Raw genomic sequence first — 16,836 nt, forward strand, 5'->3', positions numbered from 1 at the left:
ATGTTTTATCATGCAACGGATGTTTTCACAGTATTTTTGATGGCTTTAAATGTCATGATGGATTTATTTCCTGTTTTGAATGCGACACGTCAACACTAAGGGCTGGAACTGTCATCATCTTTAGCCAATCAGCCGTCAAGATGTCTTTTTCTTGTGGTCCAGAGGAACCATGTGACTTTTACAGCTCAGGTAATTTAGCACCTAAATCTCAGGATGAATGGGAATGTTTGCTTTGGATATCGTGTATTATAGATTTTGAAAATTAATGTTTTTTGCAATACTGTCTGATGCCTTTACTGTCACAAAAGTGACACCATGCCCCTTTAACACCAGTCATTATAAGTGTCGAGATGTAAACATCTTGGCTCTCTGTTGCCATCTGTTTGGCTGGAGGATAAATCTTATCTCATCTACACTAGGATGAAAACAGTATGTGGGATGCAGTTTCTAGCAGCATCCGTCTGGATTGATCCGCATACTGTATGAATCCTATAATGCTTCCAGATGTATGAGATCTATACAATGTGCACGGCAAAATGTGTGTATAGCACAGGCTGTTAGGTATGTTTATTTGGTTCTGTTTGTTTTTATCTGTAAATGCATGGGAAACACATACGATCTGTGCAATGTGTAGGATAGCCCATATATGCGTTCATTTATATATGCATATTTGTGTAGTTTTTATTTCTGTAATGGGGTGAATGGTGACGTGATGTTGTGAGAAGATGCAGTTGCTGTGCATTGACCAGCGGGCGGCTACATTAGCTGCAAGCATTCTCAGTTTTCCAGCATCTTTATACTCCTCTCTCTCTTTCCTTCTTGCATACACAGGCTGTCACAAAACCGGGAGAGAAGCCAAATATACAGCGCATCCAGCTGAACTGCCAGATCTTACCGTGTGTGTGTGTTCTCTCTGCATGTGTGTTGCTGTGACTGTCTCCACTTCTCTGCCTCCTCCCCTCCTCTCCTCCTCCTCTATCCTGCCGGCATCATCTCTCGCTCTCCATCAGGGATGGTGGGAGAATGTTTATGGTAAGTGCAGGGATTCATCTCTCTCTGCCTACAAAATCTCCCTCCATTTCTCCATTTTGCATTTGTTTTTCTTTGCTGGTGCTGTGCATCTCTACCGGCTTTACCGAGGATTCATTCGTCAGCGCGGGATCCACGCAACCCTGTTCTCCCTTGGACACAAACATGTTATGCGTGGAATTCAGGCCATGACAACGTCCATCCCTTGTCGTTTCAGAGCATGTGCAACGACTCGCACGGAACGATGCAGGACTGTGAGCATCTAAACCCTGCAGACTAAAACAACATCAAAACCCAAATCATGCACTTAAGGTTAGTCTTCTTTGAGTTAAGTCCCATCCTTCACTTTTGGCTGAAACGGTGTGATGGGTTTGTGTGATTAACGGTTAATGATCCTGATCACAGCCTGCTGGGATGTTTGTCAGAACAGTCGATACGAGCTGTGAAATGCCCAGTGCAGTGGGGGAATGTTTATCACATGATGCTGGTAGCAGTTGCAGCCTCGCATGTGCAAGATGGAATAATGTCCAAGGGCTGTCGTCTTCCCACTGGGATATTTGTTGGAATGTTCCCGGAGGACCATCTGCGATGCAGAGCCTCGTTCTGCTTGATGTTTATTTTATCGTTAAACCTCGGCACAGGTTTCATCGGTTGTATGGGTGGTGTTAGGAACCAATGACAACATTTTGTTTTGAGTCTCTGTCCAGAAGCTGTGAACTCGTTGAACCAGACAGTGAGTTAACGCGAGGGTGTAAAGGAGATCTACATAACCTACAAATGATGTCTTAGCTCCGCTGGCACCTTATTGATTTATATTCAAAGTTTGACATCCAGTGCTTTAGTCGAGCTGCTAATAGATGATAATGGAAAAAGTACACAAAATATTGACAAAATTGTCATGCTTCAAAGTACGTTTGTCTCCAAATGCCGGCAGGTTTTGAGGGATGCAATGTAAATTTAGAATTAACATTCTGTTATACTTCAAACTTAAAGGGATAGTTCACCCAAAAGTTAAAGTTCTGTCTTCATTTACTCACTTTACGAGTTGTTCCAAATCTGTATCAATTTCTTTGCTTTGATGAACACAGAGAAAGATATTTGGAAGAATGCTTATTATAGTTCTTGGATCCCATTGACTACATTTTACATTTACATTTAGACATTTGGCAGACGCTTTTATCCAAAGCGGCATACATTGCTTTATCCTATACATTTTACATAGGTATTTGCAATCCCCTGGGATCGAACCCACAACCTTGCGTTGTTAACGCAATGCTCTTACCACTGAGCTACAGGAAAGCTAGCGTAGTTGGATAAAAACTTTATAATTGTATTGTTCTGTTGAACACAGAAGAACATATTTTGAAGAAAATCAGACAGCAAAAGGTTCACGGGCACTTTTGACTTACATTGTCATTTTTCCTACTAAGGTAGTCACTAGTCAACAAAGAAATGTTTACAGGTTTGTAACAATTTGAGAGTAATTCATGACAGAATTGTTGTTTTTGGGTGAACTGTCCCTTTAAAGTAATTTATTTGTATGTTTTGTTAATTTGCATGTGATTGGAGACAATGCAAATCATAAAAGTCATAGGTTTTTTTTAATCAAAATTTATTGAAATAGATGAATGACCTTCGAGTTATTAATCTGTACAGTACATTTATGCTATGGCCGTAGTTTCTTAAAATTTCAGATTTTAAAAGGATCATTTTTCTCGGTCACTTTATAACGTAGAAGTCACTGTAATTCAATCAGATTAGAGGCTTTATGTATTCCTACATCCACAATTTTAAAGGTATAGTTCACTGAAATTATGAACACTGTTATTTTTTTCGATATAATGGCAGTTTATCATAAGCACATCGATAACTAAAACAGCAATTAAAGTTTAACACCAACTGCATGTTTTGAGAACAATAATTCTACAACTTTTATTTATCATAGTTCATTTTACATTTATGCATTTCGCAGACGATTTAATCCAAAGCGATTTACATTGCATTATCCTATATATTTTGTTTCTAAGTATGCTCGATCCCAAGGGATCGAACCCACGACCTTGCATTCTTAACGCAATGCTCTTACCACTGAGCTACAGGAAATATATATAATTTAGATAACATTAACAAAGATTTACGTATAATGATAAAATGCATGGCTCGCTGTTAGTTTATGCCAGCTAATGCATTTACTAATGTTAACAAACATTACCTTTTAGTAAAGTCTTACCATTAATAGTTTTCTTTAAAGAGCTGTTTTCTTCAGATATTTTAAATTTGTTTGCGTGGCCTAGAAATAATAACAGAATACAAAGCATTCAAAGCAATGACAAAGCATTCCTTAAATTCTATTCACATAGTTCAAGTTTTATAGTTTCACACTTTCACACTGGGATTAGTCCAACAGTAAAAGTGTTGTACCTTGGAAATACTTAATCCCTGAATACCAAAGTTAAGGCTTTTATGCCTGAAAGGTTCTTTGCGAAGTGCCTATTAAATAAAGTTATAGCACACTTCGTAGCTTGATTCTCATTTGTTGGAACTTTGTTAAAATTCTCAGCAGTTTCCCGACAAATGTAGTATCCATAATGATTTCAAACATCATTATAGTTTTTAAGATTTATGCGAGTGAAAGATTGCTGCCAATGTGTAATTCAAGATTCATTATTTATTATTTGTCACATACATACAGTCAAGTAAATATGCAACTACTATTTTAATACTATGGTAAATGCCGTGTCAGGGATCTGTCTGAAGAGACTATTTGAGACTTACTTCAGACCTGTCAGTATAGCTGCTGTTCATATGAAAAGTGCCGCTATCCTTCCCGATGATCCACATAATGTATTCAGTGTGATTGACAGAGATTAAGGGAAACTCATGTAAGAGTCACCTGCTTCAATACATAATTGCTGTCAACATCTATTATACTTTCACAGGTACATAAGTCGACGGAAATATGTGCAATATATATGCCACATGCTTCTTAAAAATTGAGCAGAATTGCAGTCTACAAGTCTGCAATACTTGAAGTAAACTCGTGCAGTGTACTTTTAAGTGCGTATCTTATTACACGTTCAATAAATATGTGATGTACTGGTGGTTTTGAGAGCCAATCTGGCACCTTTAATGACTTCATTAAGCACTCGCTGTAATTTTTTTGTTTAAAAGTTGATGAATATGTGGCTTGTCCCTCCATATAGCTGAAGGTTTTGTGCATTGTTTTTAAACTCCGAGACACAATAACAAGTTGTTATGTCTATACAAGAAATCATTGGACAGAAATCCTGTGCAAGACATTGAGGACTTCGATTATCTTTCACAGTTGACAGTCTGCTGAAGTGATCGGTCAGCCATATGGGGGAAGGTTTCTGCTGATATTAGATCCGGATTTATGATCTGTCATAGTATTAAATTATTTATAACTGGAGAGAGGAGAGAAACTTGTCTAGAAGGGTTTTTATGTAGATAAAGCTCAGAATGTGATATTACAGCTTTTGAATTTCCATTACTGCTGTTTTACTGTGTGAGAAATGCCATTTTGTGGTAAAAATGAGATTTAGCATGTGACATTAATGTCTTTGCAAGGTGTAGGTGTTTTAGAATGCTCCAAGAAATTGTATTTATATATTTGTTGCTACAAAGACTTCAAAGTTGTTAAAATCGTTTCACTTTCGGCTTTGACTCAAATGTTGCTTCTTGGAGAAATAAATAATGGCAGAATAACACAATTGTTAACATACGATTAAAGTATCGATTGAAAGCAGAGCGTTGCATAGATCAATTTTATTGGAGTCTTCAAAAATCTGAACACAGTTTGAGACATTCATGAGATCTCATAGCACTGAGACTTGCAAACCAAGTTTTTTTCTTGGAGTATCTTGAAAGAAATCTAAATTCACATATGTCTGATGCTGATATAACAAAGAAAAATATGATAATAATGAATGTCATGAGTCAATAATTGTACTCAAATGCAGAAATAAGTTAACGTTGTCGCCCAACAGTGTTTTGCATCTTAACGTGATGTTGCAGTGGTTATTGCCGTTGTAACTGGTGCATGGCAGCATTTGTCTGGTTAAGATGCACCTGACCTTACATGTATTTAAATGTTTTTTATGTACGGAAAGGGCACTACCGAAAACGGAAAAGTGCCATCTGCTAAAAGCACAAAATAGAGAAAGATTTTAAGAATATATACCACCTACCGCGAATCACTTCAGCTCCTCTGAGGCCGCCGGAGGAATAACCAATGAACTGCTGCCTTTTTCCTGTACATTTTGTGTATTATGGTATTCAGGATACTTTACCAGGGATTGTCTGAGCCCTCCGACTAAATGGGGCTCTCTTTTATGACTTTGATGATGCCATCTCAGTTCAAAAAAAGAATTTGGCCAAACAAACTATATTCATCATGATGTTACCCCTTTAAAATGAATGCACACAACTTGTTTATCACATTGTGTTCTGAGTTGTGGAATTAGGACATTTCACACAAATCCTAAATTTGGAGTTGTACAGCTTGGTGAACTTTGATGAAGATGTTTTGATGCAACAAAACTCATGTAATTCATCAAACTGGCAATTACAGGATGGCTCGAAGTAAATGATCCGCCTACAAAATATTCCTGGTCGCTCAGTCTTTTGTCTTTGTCTCTGCACCTGTTTGCTGCCTTTTTCTCAGTCGAATGAAACGGATGAAATAGTCACATATTTTATATTCAACTCACGAGTCTCTGTTTTGATGTCTGTGACTTAATCAATAAACAGTAGCATACCACTGCAATGTGCATACTGAGACCAGGAATGTGCATTACAAAAGAATCAGAATGATTTTAACTTTAAACAAAGCAGAATATGCAAATTGAGCAAGAGAGAGAATTTTAATTATTAAGTTCATTATTCAATTAAAGATTTAAATCAAAATTTTGCAGAGCTGCGAGGCTTTTGAATAAAATAGGCCTTGATGTGTCCTTCCCCAGTAAAAATCTGAATACACGAAAAAAAACTGCATTAGATCAGTCCATAAGTTTTGTGTTTTTGCATTTTGTGAAAGTCAATCAAAATGTAAGTAACGAAGTCTTGTGTGTCTATTGCAGGCGGGTGCAAAGATGTAGCTGAAGAACGAACGTTACAAAATCTTGACCCTTCACAAACTCAGGTCATCCCTGAAAGGGGCGTGGCCTGTGGCGCATTGCCCAACATGTCCAAGAAAGCATCCGGTGGGCGGGGCAAAGGGGAGCGGCCTGCTTCCATGGCAGCCTTGCAGGCAGCCAATGAGGAGCTGAGAGCCAAACTCACGGAAATCCAGATTGAACTTCAGCAGGAGAAGAGCAAGGTTTGTGTCTAAAGCTGCTTATTATGCCGTGGCCTCATGGACTTGTACATCCAGTGTAGTGATGACAAACAATTAATATCTATGAAAAATAATCATCAGCTAGCGATTTAAAAGCGTTACCCATGTGCACCCGGGTGTTGATTTTAAACCTTAACCTCAATCAGAACCGCTTCTCAGAACAACAGAGACACTCTCTGTTTCTCCAGTAAGCAGTAGCAGAACCCTGGAGACAATTTACAGCAAGAGACATGCTGTGTAAGACACCGGGCGCATCCATTTGTGTCATACATGAAGACTATTGTTCACTCAGGCCTGACAACAGGAGAGACAGCTCCTATGTCCCCACTTACTGTCAGTCTAAAGAAACCCAACATAGATGCGTTGATGCTGGATGCCAGCAGCCGTATGACGACACTTCTGTAAGGCATTTGCTGTCAATATGCTAGAAAAAGAAATCTTTATTTTTTACAAAATAAATAAAAGATGGTTTATAACAGTAAAAGTATAGTAGCATGTTTTTTGGCGTGCTGATTTCCATTTGTAAAGCAAAAGTTTTACTACAAAAACTGTTTAAGTTGAGGTTAATATAGTGAGACTATGGTTTTTCTACAAATAAAACTAAAAACGTTAGTTACTATAGTTCATTCGCATGTTCCTAATCCTATTTCACATGTCGCATTATTGCTTGTATAAGATGTCTCGTTTCAGTGGCTTATAGTCATTTTACGCACAGTTCTTTACAAGTTGTGTTTATCTTTTCTGGGTTTCTTTGTTGTTTTACTAATCTGTCATGATTTTTGGAGGCGTCAGTCACTCACAGGCAGGGTAGGGCTCAAGATGTAACGCTGGCTATCAGACAAATGTCTCCAAATTCTGCAGTTCTTGACATTAAGTCTATATGCGCTTTGTTTTTCTAAAACGATCATAAATATATTTTCTCTTTCTCTCTCTCTGTCTCATTGAATAACATGTTTGTGTAATCAGAAAAGCAATTTTGAAAAAAGGTAATAGCAACACATTTTGCTTTTGGACATAATAGGCCTCTTGGAGTGTTTTATCAAGGATGGGAATATTAAAATAAAACACTCCCATTTACGCAGGATGTGCACGGGCAGAAAACATGATTCCGGGTAATTTACTCTTCACTTTTGAATTAAGATGAATGTCTTAGAAGATCACAAATGTAACAAAAGGAAATCTGGACTACCGTCTGGAAAATAGGACAGCCATAGGTGCGAGAAACAATTCAAGCGATAAAATGGCATGCTTTAAATAGATCATATTTTACACTAACTATCCATAACTATAGTGAACGTTTTGTTTTGACACATTTACCATTGTCAAAAATAGTTTTAAAAGTTAAACTGTCTGATATTATGTCATATGTGCCTCATTGTTTTATCTATTATTCATCATTCAGTAACAATGATTACAATGATTGTTCATCGTTTCTCTGGTCTTTATCAATGGTGCCATTACCATTAACAATGAAACTGATGCTGTTGTGATTAATTGCGGTAATAAAGATTTCACTCTTGGTTGCTTAAACATATTCCGATCATGACACTGACATACATTAATGTCTTCAGTGATATTTATGTATACAGTACAGAAAGGCCTAAGCACCGAGCCTCCATGTTTGTTTGTGTGGGTTATTAGTGGCGATCAATGTGTTCCTGGGTTCTTTCTTGCAGAACCTCGCTGTCATTTGTTCTGACACAGTGAGGTGTGTATTGATCCTAGCGAGACACTGCAGTGTGCACACAGACACACTACAGGCGGACACTCAAACATACACACACACACACACTGGACAGCCTCGTGTGAGAGTCGCATAGCATCAGACTGGTTTACTTTGAAATGATCATGGCCATTTAAATCAATGTACATCACATTTTCGATGCACGCATTTTGGTTCTGTTTATCGATTCCTGACTTTTTCAGTCACTCGCAAGTGGCAGTGAGTGTCTGCCAGGACCTGAAACAAGGACCTTATCTCATTATGCACATGCGCAGTACACTACAATCGGCACTATGGCTGACCGCAGAAAACGTTCAGAAGTATGGTTAAACTTAGTGAAAAAAAGATGATAGTAAAATGACAAAATACAGCTAGTGATAAAAAGACAATCAGTTTTGTTTGTTACTTAAAGAAAATAGTGATCAGTTAAATGCATTCGGGAAGCTTCAAGACAACATGTTCTTGTTTGTTTAAATTTTATTCATTTGAATTATTGATTAAGTTACTTTTTAATCTAGTTTGTTTTATTTACAAATAATTGTTCAGATAATGGACTATTTAGTGTTTTGAACGACTCCTGAATGAATGATTCAATAAAAAATTCATTTAAACTTGGGCTGTCGAACGATTAATCGCGATTAATCGGATCCAGAATAAAGGTTTGTGTTTATATCTGTGTAATGTGCATATTAATTTTGTATTTATAAACACAACACATACACATATTTAGGAAATATTTAAATGTATTAATTTAGTTTTTACCAATAATTGAAATTTTAAATAAAAGTTAACAGATGGCGTACTGGTTAGGTTATAGCCTAAATGTGGCAAGAATAAAAGGTAAAACATTTTTCTTTATGTATAATCTGCTATTGTTTTTTTCTCCCCAAAAAATATTGGAATTGGAACAGAGAATCGATAAGAACCGGATTCGATAAGCAGAATCGGAATAGCTAAAATTGAAACGATACCCAACCCTACACATTAATAAAAGCTATAAAACTGCATTAAGAGACGGCAGCTCTCATTTATAAAACATCATTGTAAAATATTATAAAGCGTTAAATTAATTTGTTTTTTGATTCATGAAAGAGATGAAATAAAGTTGTCTTTAGAATAATTCTTCAGAATAAAGATTTGTTTGCGTTGTGAAATCAAAAGTCTAGTTTCTGGCTAGTTTTGTATGACCATTGGGATGATTTGGTTATGGAGATCTGGCAACCCTGTCTATAGCCTAACATGTTATTTCGTAAATTAACTGAGAACATTTTTGTATGTGCTTAAAAGATGTCTCCCCGCTGTTTTATTAAAGGATAATGTATGTAATCTTCAACGATCTAATAATATCTGTGATGTCAGTGATATTGAGTGTCATATCAGAAGTATTGAATCATTGCCGTTATCCAATCAGATGAAGTGTTTATATTCCCAGTGAGTTTCACACTCCTGTCAATCATCATGACATGGAATACACAGTTTTAACAACCTCTAAGAACCCCCTTCCCCTTGAGAAACCCCTTGAGATCATCAAGACATAGATGTAATGTAATGTAAACCATTAACCCTTAACCGGCTGTCGGTCAACAGCTCGCCTGACACTGAACCTGCTTTGACAGAATGTGTATAGTTCATCTCCGCTGATTTAACAGTGTTTCTCAATACTAATAGACCAATGAAACCATGTAAAAAACACACGTGATTGATCAATGTCGAAGCCATAAAACCTAATCTTGTGAAATGGCAGCGCCTACATAGCTATTAGTAATATAAATAAGGTCCTTCCTTATGTTCTTCTCCATAAAATGTTTCTCATCTGTTTAAACAGGTTTTCTTCCATGTTATAAAGGGATTTTCTATCATATTTCCAGAACACCCGCCCTCAAGTCTAAATGTCAAGATGTCTGACAGAGAAACTGAGGACTGATAGAGACGTATAGAAGAGACTGATATAGCAGAATTTATTTGACATTCTTTGCATTTACCAAACATCAAAGTATGACTTATTGATTTACTTATTCAACTATTTTCCACTACCAATGATGCAATCTTTTAATGAACCGTATGTTTGGGTGTTTATTCGTCATCAGTGACTAATGGGATTTCTTGGTCTTCTGCACTGCCGACTCTCTGGATTCTAAACCTCATCTCAACATATTCTTCAGATGTATTTAAATGATAAACTCCCTGTGGATTCACGGTAGACTCATGTCTTCTGTTATTTTGCTCCACTCTGAAAACAGACGGAGCTGAGCATCTGACCCAGTTTAGATTCAGTTTGATGTTGTGTCAGCCCTTTTTTCATTTCAGTTTTACTGTGTTCTTCTTTCTGCCAACAATCAGTTAGATGTATAGAATTAAGCAGACCTACAGGTTATAGTAGGATTTGTATTGTGTTTTCATGTCCGTGTACTGTACTTTTACAAGCATGGTAAACATCTCTGTTACTGTTTCTTTTTAGTAATTTGAACATTCGTAACCGTAAATATTCTATATAAAGCCGCGGATTAAATTAAGAGGCCATTCCAAATGTTCATGTATTCAGCATTTCTAGATATACTGTGGTTATTTCAGTCCAGTGTCTGTTGAATTTCAATCAAATCAAACCTCAGGAGAGACATAAAGTCATCCAACAGCAACGTGAAAAGACTGACAGCACGACAAGACACATGAAAACTGTGATATAATCCAGGTTAATATATTAAAAAATATGTTTCAACTTTTCCTAAATACATGTAGAAATATCATTGTTGAATTGTTTAAAAGTGAATATGAACTTGTTGACTTTGCACATATTTACCCGTTTCTCCAGTTTTAATTTTCTTCAAATAAATACAAATAGGAACAATATTTTATTCAAAATTTAGGATAAATACAGTCATCCGTCGAGTGTTGTGTTTTGGTTACATGTCAATAAGGAATCTCTTGGTTGCATTTACAGTAGTAGTTGTTTTGTTCCTCATCACTAGCCTGTGGCAGCATCTGTTAGGTTGTGTTTGAGGATGGATGGACGTGTCCTAATGTGACCCTCAGTAGTTTGTTCTAGGGCCTTGTCCTGACACACTGACGCTCTATTTTTAGGCCGCTCTGAATGTTTTGTACTCTTGACCGAATTATAGAACATTGCCCACCGCTGTTGTGCAGTGTCACTTTGCATAAACATCTCAGTGTGCATTATGCATGGTATGATAAAGCAATAAGCCAATCTAGGTCATAGCGACTTCACAGTACATAACAGGTACATGAACGAGCGTAAATATAGCTCAGAGGTTAGAACATGATGGCGCTAGCAACACCAGAGACATGGCTTCGATCCCAGGGCTTGCACAGAATCAAAGTGTATAGTATAGTGCAATGTAAGTTTCTAAATGTAAATTCTCGGTAATGCACAACCTCAGATAACGTACTGCTTTTATGAATGATGAAAAGATGCATTTGTTTAGTTAAGATATTTACACTACTAAGAAATGCATTTTACCAACCAGCTTCCATATGCTTTAAAACAGTATTAAAAGAGTTTTGATCTATTCTGGGCTTTTATTGGTTGCTTTTTTCTAATTATCCATCCCAGCTCATGCATTCAATTTTTTTTGCAATTTTGGATTTCTGACAAGAAATGAACATGTTGGAAAACTAATCGATTTTGTTATTTACATCCAATTTCATACGTTTAAAGAGACAGTTCACCCATTTTCTCTCATTTTCCCTCGACTTCTCAAAATCTGTATAAATGTCTTTGCTCTGATGAACACAAAGATAGATATTTTGAAAAATGCTTGTAACCAAACAGTTCTTGGTCACCTTTGACTACCATATTTTTTAAAAAAATAGTCAAACGTGCTCCTGAACTGTTTGCTTTACCACATTCTTCAAAATATCTTCTTTTGTTTTCGACAGAACAAAGAAATTTACGAAGCAATTCTTCCTACTTTGGTAGTCAATGGTGGCGAAGAACTTTTGGTCTTCTAAATTTCTTTTATACAGATTGGAAACAATTTGAGGTGGATTAAATGAAGACAAAATTTTCATTTTTGGGTGAACTGTTTCTTTACTCATACAACACTAGATTAAGTTTCCTAATGCCATGGCTCAATTGTGACTGGTGTTGTACATTTAGTAATGGTTATATCTCCTGTCAGGTCAGTAAGCTGGAGAGGGAAAAGTCTCAGGAGGTCCGTCACGAGCAACACAAGTCCACAGTGGTGGTGACGGAGTTAAAGGCGAAACTGCACGAGGAGAAACTTCGAGAGCTGCACAGCGTCCGGGAAACGCTCCTACGCCAACATGAATCCGAACTGGTGCGAGTCATTAAGATCAAAGATGGAGAGATCCAGAGGCTCCAGGCACTCGTGTCTGCCCTCAGAGACGGTTCCACTGATAAGGTAACGCAAAGTTCACATTAAATTCCGGGAGATACATTATGGACCTCAAAAAGATGATACCTGGATGGTTTTCTCAATTTGCAGGTGAAGTCTGCGCTAGTGGCGGACGCGCGAGAGGAGGCCAGGCGGAGTTTCGAGGGGGAACGCCTACGACTGCTGCAAGAAATCACAGAGCTGAAAGGGGTGAAGAGGCAAATGGAGGAAGCCTTAACCATGGCTGTGCAAGCGGATAAGATCAAAGCTGCCGAGATCCGCAGCGTCTACCACCTCCACCAAGAGGAGATCAACCGCATCAAGAAGGAATGCGAAAGGGAGATTCGCAGACTGGTGCGTTGTGCTGTTTTGATGCATGTAATGTGTGAATCTATATGACATAATCTGTCTGAATACATTCCGGACCCTGAGTAAATATCCAGTCATGTTTATGTTCCACACTTTAACCATAGACTCCGTAAATGGGGTGGCAGCCAATAATTAAAGCTGTGAGCTGCTAACACAAAGCATGCGGGCTGAACTCAAATCACTTAACCCCAGGTGACTCTATAGGGACCGTCCGTGAAATGAATGTGCTGAAGGAAAATCTTTTGTTAACTGGCGAGGCTTCGCACTAGGGAAAACGCCACATGTGTTGCCACGATAACAGTTCAGATCGCACGTAGTTCACGTTGCACCTTTAGCAGTTTTCGTTTTCCTTCAATTGATGTTCAATTGACATCAAATTGTGTGCACATTTAGTTTTTGGAAATCGTGACTCGTGACATAGCAAGACAACAGGCAAAATATTTCTAAAATCGCTGGCAAAAATCTGAATTAAATAGCAAATGCCTGATTTGAACTGTACCATAACATTGGTTTGCTCAGCTTATATTGTGCTAGAATCACATTTTTTGAGGGCCGTATTGAGCGCTCCTTTCCTCTCCATTCATTGTAATGGCGGTGGCACATCTTCTTAATATCATCATATTTAACAATATATTGAAATTATAAAAAATAGCAAAAAAGTTTACTAATAAATATGATTTAGTCAAATTTTTAGGTAGATGAAGGTAGCAGAGAGGCTTCTACATGAATGTTAGTGCCTGTGAAACATCAACGATCATTAAGAATTGGAAACATGTATGTTGTATATATCATTTTCCGTTGTTAAATGCATTTTATTATAGTTTTTATTGATGTAAAGTATATTTATATCGTATTTTGCAAGCTATTCTATTTCACATCTTTCTTCAATAATGTGCATAACATGTGATGTAAACCTTCCTTTTAGATGTTCCAGGAAATCTTCCTTATCAGTAAACTCAGGTTGTATATTTAGCTGAAAGTGTGAAGATCGCAAAACAGCAGTGTGTGTTTCTGTGTGTGCTGCTTTGGGTGTTTTCTGTAAGATTTTATCTTCTCTTATAAAGCTTCTCTGGGCTTTTTGCCATTTACTGGAGTATGAAAATATCAGAGCAGGTAGTGCCCACTTGTATCGATCCCTTCCTCCTGTTGCAGAGAATCTACACTAACTATATCACTTGACATCTCCAGTATAAGTCAAAAATTGTGGAAATGGGGGTCAGTATGGAGCTTTGAAAGACATGTAGATTTCTAACTATGGAGACGTTTTGGAAAGAAAGAGGAAAACTGTCTGATTCTCTTCCTGTCTTCTTGCTTGATCTTATGTTATGGTTAAAACTTTTGGTCAAACTTTACTTTAAGGTCCAATTCTCAATATTACATTAACTATGACTTTTACCTCAGTAAACCAACTATTTGTTGCTTATTAATAGTTGGTACACTCTACAAAATGCTGGGTTATTTGTTTAACCCAACAGCTGGGTTGAGCCTGTTAGGTCATTTTGTTGGGTTATTTTCTTAGTGTTGGGTCGTTTTTTAAATAACCTAATGCTGGGTTTGTCCATATTTGACCCAACGTTGGGTTACCAAAATAACCCAAATTGGGTTGTTTTTACCGAGCCTTTTTTTAGAGTGTAAGGTAGTTGTAAGGTTTAGGTATAAGGTAGGATTAGGGTGGAATATGGTCATGTTGAATATGTGCTTTATAAGTACTAATAAACAGCCAATATGCTAAAATAGGCATCTAATAAGCAGCTAGTTAATAGTGAGAATTGGTCCCTATACTAAAGTGTTACCAAACTTTGATAAAAATCCGTTGAGTAAAAGTTACTGGTGTGTTTTATGTGGATTGAGATAGCAGATGTGTGTGTGTTAAGGCCTGTGGTGTTGTTGTGTGCTGAATACGTATTGATCTTTTTGAGTATTTATTATATCAGGAAGGTAGACTTGGGAATGGTAATATCATAATCACATCAAGAGAGCCATGTGGAGGGGCATGCAAGGTAAACACAGTTTGTGAGAGTGTGTGTGCTGATCTGACTCTATCTCTGCCCTTTGTGGTTGGGACAGCGCAGTCAACCAAAACAAGACTCTGCTGGAGGCCTGTTCATCATTTTAGATTTATAACCAGCTGTCTCAGGATAGTATGCTGCGAAGATGACCTTGAGAATGATTTTACATACTTAAGTACATACTTGGGGGGCACGGTGGCTTAGTGGTTAGCATGTTCGCCTCACACCTCCAGGGTTGGGGGTTCGACTCCCGCTTCCGACCTGTGTGTGTGGAGTTTGCATGTTCTCCCCGTGCCTCGGGGGTTTCCTCCGGGTACTCCGGTTTCCTCCCCTGGTCCAAAGACTTGAATCGTAGGTTGATTGGCATCTCTGGAAAAATTGTCCGTAGGGTGTGAGTGCGTGAGTGAATGAGTGAGTGTGTGTGCCCTGCGATGGGTTGGCACTCCATCCAGGGTGTATCCTGCCTTGATGCCCGATGACTCCTGAGATAGGCGCAGGCTCCCCGTGACCCGAGGTAGTTCGGATAAGCGGTAGAAAATGGATGGATGGAAGTACATACTTTACTTGTAGGGGTTACCCAAAAAAACTATTTATCATTTTTTATGTTTTTTTTGATAGATGCTGCATTGACCACTGAACTGTACATCAATGTATGTCTATGAACCTAACAAACGCCATGACACATGAAATCATAAAAAAATAATGATATTAATTGATTTGTAATTTAAGCACAACTGTTAATCATTAGATAGGCCTATATTTAAAGAACAAACCTACCTTACAGTACAGACCTTACTTCTAACTCTTAGTGAACTGAAGACCACCTGCCCGCCCACACCAGGGCACTATTCTATTCACCAGAGTTAGGAAACAAACAACCTAATGTTGCACACCAGATCTAGTAAACAATCTCAAATATAAAAAAAAATAGATGACATCAAGAACTGAAGACCACCTGCCCACCCACACCAGGCACTATTCTAGAATCAACACTATATCTGGGACATACCAGAGACGTACATTATCTGTCCTTGAACCGTTACAGTGAATATTTCATCAAAAAATTGTCTAAATCTAATGTTTGATTTCTGTGAGTTGTTCTGTCAAGGAATATGTCCTTTATTAGGTTCTCAGATATTGTCTCTTTATTAAAAACACTTTTGAAAATCACACATCCTGTCCTTGTCCTCAGCCAAATTGGACCTACAGCTTTAATGCTTTTGTTATGCTAAAAAAAGATATTTAGAATTAAACCTCAATCAATAACAAGTTTAACCTGTTATCATTCACATATCAAATGATTGAAATCATACAATTATACATGCATACTACAAATAAATACTATTTGGCAACCGTCCCCATGTTCTTGGTCAGTCCTGTCCTGTCACAGTTACATTAAACTCGACATAAAATGTGTCCAATACGCCTTTGGTTTGAAGATGACACTGATCAACTGCGAGTTCTGTCGTTGAATTGTATGATTTTTTGGGTTTTTGAGGAGGGCGAGCTGAAGCGTTAAACGGTAAATGTACATTTCTGGTAGAATTTTCGATCTAAACAAACTAAACTACAGCAGATATATCACAAAAGTGTGTTTATTTATAAATAAAATATCTTCTATTGTGTTCCACAAACAAAGTACAGTTTTTGAAAGACAAACTAATCCTTTCAGTCTAGTTAAATTTGAGTAAATCGGAATAAAAAAAGAATATAGTTGCCTTTCATTGCACACACCATGGTGGATAAACTTCTCAACATTATTATGTAAATTGTTTGATGGATTGTACGTCATTATTTTTTATAAAATTTGATTTCTAGTTTTTGGTGGAATTTTGTATTTTTTTAGCTATGATGTGTCTTGATGTATTGAACTTTTTAGTGTTTCTTACCTAGGGGTCCGGGGCCCTAGTTACTCTTCATATGTGCCTTACTGGATACCTGGATGTTACAAAAACAATGATTGTTTTCAGTCAGGTTTCCTGAACAGATTGTATTACT

General features: G+C 37.4%; 1 protein-coding gene across 12 annotated transcripts in view; it reads left to right on the top strand.

Annotated features, from left to right (window-relative positions):
* Window positions 1–50: 50 nt before the first annotated feature.
* jakmip3 (Janus kinase and microtubule interacting protein 3) overlaps window positions 51–16,836 on the top strand; it is a 32,066-nt gene continuing 15,280 nt past the window's right edge. For all 12 annotated transcript variants that reach the window (XM_056771414.1, XM_056771408.1, XM_056771416.1 and 9 more), the window contains exons 1-6: window positions 51–189; window positions 832–1,032; window positions 1,247–1,341; window positions 6,129–6,367; window positions 12,245–12,487; window positions 12,572–12,814. In XM_056771414.1, coding sequence (XP_056627392.1) covers window positions 6,233–6,367; window positions 12,245–12,487; window positions 12,572–12,814 — 621 coding nt within the window. In that variant the 5' untranslated portion in view covers window positions 51–189; window positions 832–1,032; window positions 1,247–1,341; window positions 6,129–6,232. The remainder of the gene's footprint in view (window positions 190–831; window positions 1,033–1,246; window positions 1,342–6,128; window positions 6,368–12,244; window positions 12,488–12,571; window positions 12,815–16,836) is intronic.

Source organism: Triplophysa dalaica, chromosome 17 (genome assembly GCF_015846415.1).
Source record: "Triplophysa dalaica isolate WHDGS20190420 chromosome 17, ASM1584641v1, whole genome shotgun sequence".
NCBI classification, from domain to species: domain Eukaryota; kingdom Metazoa; phylum Chordata; class Actinopteri; order Cypriniformes; family Nemacheilidae; genus Triplophysa; species Triplophysa dalaica.